Genomic DNA, 10,207 nt, shown 5'->3' with positions numbered 1-10,207 from the left:
AGCTGGGTCCACCAGGTTGGGCCAGCCTCAGGGGAGGAGCCTTAAAGAGACCGCAACCCCGGTCCCGGTGCTGCCCGGATACAGTACGTTCAAGGAGCAACAGATGCACAGGCGCTCGGGCAAGTACACATTAGAAACTTTATTATCTGGAAGCTAGGGAGGAATGAGTGCAGGGCTGAGGTTACCCCTTCTCCGGCTCCTCCTTGATTCCCTCTGGGTTGTTCTCCTGGAACTTACACCCATGCTTTTGATTCTGAATTGATCGCTTCCTGCCTGTCCGCGAGGAACCCCGACGGCTGAACATAGATAGCCGCCGCCACAGCACAGTGATCAAAAGGCTTTCGGTAGAACTACGATCCCGGTGGTCCGACGATTCCGCATCGACCTCTTCTGTGTCTGCAAAGATGCGGCAGCTGAGCTCCGCTCCCCCCCACCCCCACCCCGTCCAACCTCCTTGGGGTTTCCCAGCCTCCCATTCTTTATGCACTTCAGGTGTATCTCCGTTCCCACCTTCTCCGTCTTCCTCCCATTGGTCCTGCTTGGCCGGCGCACCTGAGGTGTTCGATTGTTTGGCTTGGCAACAGCCCATGGCCCCCGCGGCTGGACACTGTGCCAGCCACTTCAGCCCACCTGGCCCCCACCAGGCTTTTGTGACGTCAGATATCCCGCAGCCCCAGCTCAGAGAACTGCCGCCCCTATCATTTCTCCAGTCACAAACGGGTCTGTCATGATAGGTGTCAAGCCGTTTATTTACAAAGTGAGCACAGGCTCTTCAGGGGCTGGTGGAGCCAGGCCGCTTCTTCTTTCTCCGTCTGCTTTGGAAAGCCGTAGGGGTCTGCTCCAAATCAGGGAGCTTCCGCTTGGCAGCCGCCTCCAAAGAGGCCCAAAGTTCATCTGCCTCTCTGTCTTCTGGGGACAACTTACTGGGTTCTTGAGGCTCTTGAGGCTCATCCTGGTGAGTGGAGAAAAGCTTAGGGGTCAGGAGCACAGTAACAAACCTACAGGGAAGGAGGCTCTAATTGGGAAACAATCTTTCTAGATAACACCCCTTTTATTTCCTACTCTGGGAAATAATTCCCATCCATGTTCCTATGTCACCTTTGGCAGTAACCCTGTCAGGACTGCAGGGAGATGGACAGTTCAGGTCTGTGTTCCAGCTGCTTCTTTCTCTCCCCACAGGGAAATAAATCCTCACATCTCTGCCCTTGGTTCTACCTTCCCAGACCCAACCGCTTACCTCCCAGTTATCCCTGCCTGACAGGAGAAGGCAGTTCAGTTGAGATTTGAGATAAACCTGCAAGAGATGAAGGGCCTTAATGAGCCAAACACACTGAAATATACAGAAACACGAGTGGGGGACACAGGAGGCAGCAGGCTCTCACCTTATGCTCCAGGCCCCGTGGATTCCGGATCCTGTGTACCCTCAAGATTCTGTCCAAGCCACAGGAGGCGAGTAGGGGCTTTGAAGGGTGGCACTGCAACCCCCGGACACTGCCCGCCAGCCCCTTCAGACAGCCTAGTAGGCGCCCTGGAGAAGGGGGAGGCATCAGTGCCAGCTGGCCAGCCAACAACCAACACTGAGTGTTTACTGTTCAAATCACTTTACATTTCAATATTTAATCTTCAACATAATGCTAAGGTAGGAGTTCCCAATACGTCCCCCTCTTACAGGTGGAGGAGCTGAGTGTAGTAATCTGTCCAAGGTCATACAGCTTCTGAAACCAGGATATGGGCCCAGACAACGTGACACCTAAATGAGGGCTCCGCAGCCCCACTGTCCTGCCTCAGAGGGAACCCTGCCCTGCCCTCCCCCAAGGCTCCCAGTCCACTACCTTGCCGAAGGTCAATTTCTGCCAGCTGCCCATGAGTGTTCCCCACAATCACCGAACTGAGGAGGAGACCAGAGGCAGATGAAGTCAGCAGGAGCCTCCTGGAGTCCTTCCTGACCCCACTCTTTGTCCATTAAACACTCACTTGCCCCCAGGAGTTAGAGTCATAGCCGTCAGTGGGTATTCTCCATAGGTGGTCTCCAAGACTGGCCGGCGCTGGGGGGAGGCTGGGTCATAGATGCGGACCTGGAGGAAGACTTAGTTATCACCGGTACACTCACCCCAAATACCCACCCTGTGGTTTCCCCACATCTTCCTTTCCTCCTTATACTGCTTTCCTGTTTGTAACCCACTCTTCGAGAAACTTTCTCGGTTGAAATATATCCCTCTTGGCCTGACCTGTGGTGGCGCAGTGGATAAAGCGTCAACCTGGAAACGCTGAGGTTGCCGGTTCAAAACCCTGGGCTTGCCTGGTCAAGGCACATATGGGAGTTGATGCTTCCTGCTCCTCCCCCTTCTCTCTCTCTCTCTCTCTCTCTCTCTATAATGAATAAATAAAATCTTAAAAAAATATCTTTAAAAAAAAGAAACGTATCCCTCTTCTCTGAGTGTGTGTGTGCGTGTGCCTGTGCGTGGGGGGAGCTGCTCCGGGGCATCAGGGACAAGGCTGAGGGGAGCAGTCCCCAGTTAGGAAGTGGCAGCACTCCCATGATCTGCATGTGTGACCATTCCATCCCCCATACTCCCATCCGGGGACAGAAAAGCAAGTTGGTGCAATTGTCAGAGGATGCTGAATTTCAAGCGCAGAGGTGTAGCCCGAACAAAGGAGGAAAGAGGAAGCTCTCACGTGTGTTCTGAGGAGAAGCGTATCACCAAGATCAGAGTTCAATGTGCAGGAGCAAAAAAAAAAAAAGGCAAGAGCAAAGGACAAAGGACACAGCAAAAACGGTGACCCAGTCCTGCCTGAGTCAGTAAAGATCCGCAGTCGGCCCTTCTTACACAACTGAGGAGCTGAGGCCAGAGAGGAGAGAGGCCCAGGCCTGAAGCAAATCAGAGGCTGCCTCAGGACCAGAAACCCATTTCTCTTGACATGCGGCCCAGTGCCCTCTCATGACACCTGACCCTGTAATTCTACTGTGAGAGGCATACTTCCTTCTCCTGTCCTCCCTTCCAGTTGGGAGGAAGAGGCAGAGTTCAGGAAACTCCACCCGAAAATGCAGTAAGAGAAGGTCACAGGGCTGAAACGGTCAGAGGAAGATCCCTCCTCTGAGAGCTGAGGGATGGATGGATGGATGGATGGATGGTGTGAAGGGTGGCTGTGACAAAGGATGGGGGCGCAGTCTACACAGGGTGGCTGGTTCTCTATGAGGCTGCTTAAGCCCGGTAGGAGGCAGGGGTGGGGCTGGTGCCTTACCTGGTGGTACCCTGTACAGGTGACGAGCTTCTGTGACCCTGGGAGGAACTGTATGTCCTGGTCCCAGATGGGAACACGCAGGTCGAGCCAGTCATTCCGAACCTGGTGGGGTGGGCAGATGGGGGAAAGGGTGGTGAGAGCTCAGTGTGCCCCTTCCTTCAGCCCTCTGTCGTCATCCCCTAAAGCCCACTGGTCTATGACTCATAGTCAATGCCCCTGCCTCCCTGGACCTCGGGCCCATCCCCTCCCTACCCTTGTCACTCACATTCTTCGCTCTGAACATAGGCTCCTCGGACCCCTGCAGGTCCCACACCTTCAAAGCATTCTCCTTCCCACCGGTGGCAACTACGTGGGGGTGCACTGGGTCCTGGCGCATCCTACACACCCCAGGGCCTACCTTCAGTTCCAGGAGCTAAAAATAATGAGAGATGAGATAGGAAATGAGAGTCAGTTCCAGAGTCCTTAACACTCCTCCCAAAAACCCTCATGCAACTCCCACCCTGGCCCCCACTTTCCCCACCATCAGGATCCGGGCAGGGGAGACTCACTGGGTCGGAGGATGTCTCCTTATCATCGTTACTCCAGACTCGGAGAATCCCAGAATCCACACATGTGATGAGGGTGCTGTAGGCAGAGGAAGGACAGAGTTAGGTTAAAGAAAAAAAAGTGTGAAAGTGTTTTCTAGGCCCTGGTCAAGCCATCCCCAAATTAACTAGATTCCTACCAGCCCTGTTCCTAAGAAAGCTTCCAGGTAACCCAGACAGGGCTTGAAAGTTTCTGGCTTCAGTGTCTATTATTTAATTTCCTCAACAGAGTGAGGGTTTACCAATTCTACAAGTGAGGAAACTGAAGTTTTGAGCAATTAAGATTGCCCACTCGGCAAATGTCAAAACCAAAAATCAAGTCTGTGACACTCCAAAGCAGCATGCCTTTGTATTCCACAGGTTCATCTGGGAGTGCCTGGCCCTGAAGGTTTTTCTGAATCTTGAGTTGGTCACCAGGGGTCAGGATCAGTAACTCTGAAGGGACTGAAATGGGACTGGTCTGGATTTAGGGTTTGGCCAAGGTCAAACACCAGATTCTTCTCTTGAGTTCAAGCTGATGTGTCCCACTCCTTCCCCCTGCTTTCTCCTTCTCCTCTCTCTAAAATCAATTTTCAAAAATCTTTAAAAAAAATCCTCTAAGCCTGCCTGACCAGGCGGTGGCGCAGTGGATAGAGCATCGGACTGGTATGCAGAGGACCCAGGTCTGAAACTCCAAGGTCGCTGGCTTGAGTACAGGCTCACCAGCTTGAGTGTGGGATCATAGACGTGACCCCATGATCGTTAGCTTGAGCCCAAAGGTCGCTGGCTTGAGCAAGGGGTCACTCAATCTGCTGTAGCCCCCGGGTCAAGGCACATATGAGAAAGCAATCAGTGAACAACTAAGGTGCCACGACGAAGAATTGATGTTTCTCATCTCTCTCCCTTCCTTGTCTGTCTGTCTCTATCTGCCCATCTCTCTGACTCTGTCAAAAAAAATAAAAAATAAAAAATCCTCTAAGCCTGACCTGTGGTGGGGCAGTAGAGAATAGCGTCAACCTGGAACGCTGAAGTCACCGGTTCCAAACCCTGGGCTTGCCTGGGCAGGGCACACATGGGAGTTGATGCTTCCTGCTCCTCCCTCCCTTCTCTATCTCTCTCTAAAAATAAATAAATAAAAATCTTAAAAAAACACAACAGTGTTCTAAACTATTAAATTACTTTCTCTGGGTCAATCAAAAAGGTTCAGGAACCAGGAGAAAATTCCTCAAGGATGGAAACTCTACTGAAGGTAGATGCTACGCGTCTGGTTTACCTGCAGCCCTTTCATTTTGCTCAGTGCCTGTAACTCAGTAGATGCTCAATAAATGGTAGTTGTAGGAATGAACGATAGGACACAGGTCCCTGTCACCCAGGGCTGGCTCGCGTCACCTAAGGGTCGATTGCTATTATTCGGCCGTCCTGCGGGAGTCTCTACGCTTTGCTTAAGCGTTTAGCGAGGGCCTCGGTCTTACCCGTCGACCTGGGCGAGTCCTCGGAACGTGCCCTCTCCGCCGGGGCAGTGCCTCTGGCCCTGAAATCTGCCCTCCTCGGTGCTGAAGTGCCTCACTGTCCTGTCGGCACAGCCCACCAGGATCTGTAGACAGAGGAGGGCAGGATGGCAAGGAGAGCTAGACTACTGGCCTCCACAGTTCCACCCCGGCCGGTGGCCGCTCACCTGTGTCTCGCCGCCCGTGCCCCAGCACAAGGCGCTCACCGCCTCTTCGCGCCGCGGCTGTCCCGCTGCCGTGAAGTTCGCCGCCTGTTTGCGCTGCAGGTTCACCCCTGCGGGACGCGGGCGTCAATCGCACCGGAGTCCCAAGCTGGCGACCGCCCCACTTACCGACGCCCGGTCCTGCCACCCACCTTTCAGGATCCCTGTCTCGGTGCCGACCCACACGTGGTTCCAGCATGCCCCTGCATCAGCCATCACGGAGCCTGGCAGCGGACAGCCGCACTTCCGGCGCAGCATTGCGTCACCAGCCTGGGCCGAGTGGGATCTGAACAACGTGGTTTCCGGGAGTTTAAAGCAGGAAAAGCACAAGTCACCTGCCCACTGCCGCTAGTTTTGCAATACTTAAATGAAATGAAGTGAGGATCTGAAGAGTAACTTAGCCAATTTTCTTTTCTTTCCTTTCTTTTTTTTTTTTTACAGAGACGGAGAGTCAGAGAGAGGGATAGATAGGGACAGACAGGAACGGAGAGAGATAAGAAGCATCAATCATCAGTTTTTCGTTGTGGCACTTTAGTTGTTCATTGATTGCTTTCTCATATGTTCCTTGACCGTGGGGCTACAGCAGACCAAGTATCCTCTTGCTCGAGCCAGGGACCTTAGGTCCAAGCTGGTGAGCTTTGCTCAAGCCAGATGAGCCCACGCTCAAGTTGGCAACCTCGGGGTCTGGAACCTGGGTCCTCGGCATCCCAGTTCCACTCTCTATGGACTGCGCCACCGCCTGGTCAGGCTAACTTAACCAATTTTCAATTCGAGTATAACGCATCCTAAGTGGACCGCAATGTGGGCGAGCCAACTGTAGTCCGGTAATCTGCTGCAAAAAAACATCATGGCATGTCTTTTCTGCACAAGAGCACACTTCAGAAACGATTCAAATCACTATTGTGGCGTGACTTGCGGTGATGCAGTGGGTAAAGTGTCCACCTGGAATGCTGAGATCACAGGTTCCAAACCACAGGTTTGCCTGGCCAAGGCACATACAGGAAGCAACTACTAGGAGTTGATGCTTCCCGCTCCATCCCCCACTTTCTCTCTCCTCTAAAATCAATTTTTAAAAATTTAAAAATCACTTTTGTGGTGCGTGGATTCAAACTCGAGTGTAAAAGACACAAAACGAAGAAACACGGGAACTCACATTGAGGTTTGGTGATGGTAAAAAACTAGCTCAAACAGTAAAAAAATCTACAGTTAGTAGAAACAATATTTCTCCCAAACATAAGACGCACTTTAAAATGTCATAACTTGGGGGAAGGGAAAGTAAAATGTCATAATGGCTTCCCTGTTTTGTTTTGTTTTTTAAGATTTTATTTATGTATGTATGTATGTATTTATTTATTTATTTATTTATTTATTTATTTATTTATTTATTTTAGAGAAGCTTGAGAGAGAGTATATGGGGGAGGATCAGGAAGCATCAACTCCCATATGTGCCTTGGCCAGACAAGCCCAGGGTTTCAAACCAACGATCTCAGTGTTCCAGGTTGATGCTTTATCCACTGTGTCAGCACAGACCAGGCCATGGCTTCCTTTTTTGAGTGTTTCTTTTTTCTTTTTGAGTGATTGTTTTCTTACGCCTGGCCAAGGCACATATAGGACCTCCCCCATTCTCTCTCTCTCCTATCTCTCTAAAAATGAACAAATAAATAATCTTTAAAAAGAAAAGAGCCTGACCAGGCGGTGGCGCAGTGGATCGAGCTTAGGACTGGGATGCAGAAGGACCCAGGTTCGAGACACCGAGGTGGCCAGCTTGAGCGCGGGCTCATCTGGTTTGAGCAAAAGCTCACCAGCTTGAGCCCAAGGTCGCTGGCTCGATCAAGGGATTTCTCCGTCCGCTGCAGCCCCACGGTCAAGGCACATATGAGAAAGCAATCAATGAACAACTAAGGTGTGCAACGAAAATCTGATGATTGATGCTTCTCATCTCTCTCCGTTCCTGTCTGTCCCTATCTATCCCACTCTCTGACTCTCTCTCTGTCCAAAAAAGAAAAGAATAAAGCACCCCACTCTTGCTTGGTGGATCTACTTGCCTGGTAGATCTAAGTCCTCCACGGAAAAGCAGCCTTGATTATCAGAGCACAGAGCTGCCAATAAGAGTTCTGAGCATAACATTCCACATTTATTTTTGTGTTACTAAGGAAATGGCACCCTGGGTACACTTCACAGTCGCGACCTAATGTTGACATCTCTGTCCAGAGCCGTACTTTAAGCCTATTAGAACACTAAATTAAACTTAAACCCCACCTTTCCTTAAATTCTGTAACGTTATTTTGGCGAGGTACATTCAACCATTTCTCCTTTGTGCGGTTTTCTCTGTATTAAGGATGATAGGATTAGACCTGCTATCCCACCACTTAATACGTAGTCACATTAAACAAACACTAAAGAACTGAACATTGGCCCTGGCCGGTTGGCTCAGCGGTAGAGCGTCGGCCTGGCGTGCGGGTTCGATTCCCGGTCAGGGCACATAGGAGAAGCGCCCATTTGCTTCTCTCCCCCCCCCCCCCCCCCTTCCTCTCCGTCTCTCTCTTCCCCTCCCGCAGCCAAGGCTCCATTGGAGCAAAGATGGCCCGGGCACTGGGTATGGCTCCTTGGCCTCTGCCCCAGGAACTAGAGTGGCTCAGGTCGCGGCAGAGCGACGCCTCGGAGGAGCAGAGCATCGCCCCCTGGTGGGCAGAGCGTCGCCCCTGGTGGGCGTGCCGGGTGGATCCCGGTGGGGCGCATGCGGGAGTCTGTCTTACTGTCTCTCCCGGTTTCCAGCTTCAGAAAAATACAAAAAAAAAAACTGATCACCCCCACCCCGTCCAGACAGTACCAAAAAGAAAGTGTAATGAGAGGTACAGTTAGAACTCTGAAAGTTATACCCAACGTTTATCTACAGTTCATAGAAAACACTGAACATAAAACCAAGATACTTTAAATAGTTATAGTTAAAGCCAGTGTACCCAATAAAAGAAGCGAACTAAAAATCAAGCCAATCTATTTTTTAACCAGTTAGATTCCCCCGAAGGGGGTGCACCGTTCCTGGAAGTACTGCAATACCAGGTCGATGCGTGGAGTGGACGGAGCAAGCTCCTATTCCATCTCCCAATTCCAAAAATCCATTTAATATATTGTCCTCGGATAGAGGACGTATCAGATATTAAACTGATAAGAACAGATACTACACTTGATCTTAGCCAAAAGGCCGAGAAGCGATAACAAGACTCTGCTCTCCCGCCCAGGCTTAACAGTACTATAGCTTTTACGTTTCTGGTGACTTTTATGGCATAATAATAATATTGTTTTCCATACACAATCTTTCTTATACTCAATTTCCTATTATTCTCATTTCAAAATAAGGTTAGATTTTGGAACTAGACCTTAAAGAGAATTCTTTACTGCTTTCCAACCCGCTCACTGCTCTTTCTTTTGCATAAACCCGCCCCTATGCTTCGTAATATTCTTGGGATTGGTTCACATACAAGTGATTTTATTGGCCGCGTGCTTTCTTTTTCTCCTGGACTGTGACTTTAGTGTCCTGTCCTGAAGGCTTTTAGGCGTCCCTTGGGTTGGCCGAGCGGTGGTCTCTGCTGTAGGGTGCGGGTGCGGCGGTGGCGGTATCCCCCTTTGCGGGCAACAACTGCGGAGGCCGCGGCACCGAAGTGCACACAGGCATTGGAGTCCAAATTGCCGAGCTGCGATCCCTCCTCGCAAATTCCTGACTTAAAGCCGTGAGGCACGTTGCTTAGGCTTCTGTCTCTTCCACTGTTAAATGGGAAAATCCTAACGCGCCTGGATATGAGGATACAGTGAAGGTTGGCCTTTAGGACTGCGTTCTCCTCCCTTCCTGGCTCTTTTCTGTGCCTTCCCCCTGAGTTGTCACATCGACTGTTGGAGGTGCGTGTGGAGGAGGGGCGATGAGGTCGGGTAGGTCAAAATTTTAAATGAGCAGATCTTTACCCTAATATATTCCATTAAAATAAATAAATAAGCCTGACCTGTGGTGGGGCAGTGGATAAAGTGTCGACCTGGAATGCTGAGGTCGCCGGTTCAAAACCCTGGGCTTGCCTGGTCAAGGCACATATGGGAGTTGATGCTTCCTGCTCCTTCCCCCTTCTCTCTCTCCTCTCTCTCTAAAAATAAATAAATAAATAAATAAATAAATAAATAAGCAGATATTTAATAGTCTCAAAGCAAAATCCCGGCTGTATGAAAGGGATTATATATCTGGCCCTGAGAAGGGACTTGAGGTCCTTGTTTGTTTTTTATTCATTTTTAGAGAGAGGAGAGAGAGAAGAGGGGAGGAGCAGGAAGCATCAACTCCCATATGTGTCTTGACCAGGCGAGCTTAGGGATTCGAACCAGTGACCTCAGAGTTCCAAGTCGCCTCTACCCACCGTGCCACCACAGGTCAGGGTTTTTCTTGGATGTTCTGTTGGAAACCTCCCTAACTAAAGTGCTGCAGCTGGGCTGGAAGAAGAGGCCTGGCCCTTTTCTTTCTTTTTTAAAAAATAATAATTTAAAAAAGATTTTACTGTATTGATTGATTTTACAGAGGGGAGAGAGAGACAGAGAGGGGAGGAACAAGAAGTATCAACTCATAGTTCCCTCACTTTAGTTCATTATTTTCAACTAGCAAAGTTTCTGATAATTCATGATTTTAGAGAACAATGTCAAGGTTCTCAGCACTGTG

General features: G+C 50.2%; 1 protein-coding gene and 1 non-coding gene across 2 annotated transcripts; both read right to left on the bottom strand.

The window, feature by feature from the left end:
- Positions 1–730: 730 nt before the first annotated feature.
- Positions 731–5,775, bottom strand: WDR74 (WD repeat domain 74). Its single transcript, XM_066360226.1, has 11 exons — positions 5,670–5,775; positions 5,482–5,588; positions 5,279–5,400; positions 3,792–3,867; positions 3,509–3,655; positions 3,244–3,345; positions 1,975–2,075; positions 1,833–1,888; positions 1,383–1,528; positions 1,238–1,294; positions 731–952 (listed from the first exon to the last, which is right to left on the bottom strand). Exons 1-11 carry the CDS (start codon positions 5,773–5,775, stop codon positions 773–775), a joined length of 1,200 nt encoding a protein of 399 aa, XP_066216323.1. The 3' UTR covers positions 731–772.
- Positions 5,776–8,540: 2,765 nt separating this feature from the next.
- LOC136390050 (U2 spliceosomal RNA) lies at positions 8,541–8,731 on the bottom strand. The gene has a single exon (XR_010748573.1). It is a non-coding gene; the product is annotated as a U2 spliceosomal RNA (small nuclear RNA).
- Positions 8,732–10,207: the final 1,476 nt, after the last annotated feature.

The sequence above is a fragment of the Saccopteryx leptura genome, chromosome 1, assembly GCF_036850995.1.
Source record: "Saccopteryx leptura isolate mSacLep1 chromosome 1, mSacLep1_pri_phased_curated, whole genome shotgun sequence".
NCBI lineage: Eukaryota > Metazoa > Chordata > Mammalia > Chiroptera > Emballonuridae > Saccopteryx > Saccopteryx leptura.
Note: the sequence above shows the minus strand (reverse complement) of the source record. Positions and strands in the feature narration are given on the sequence as shown.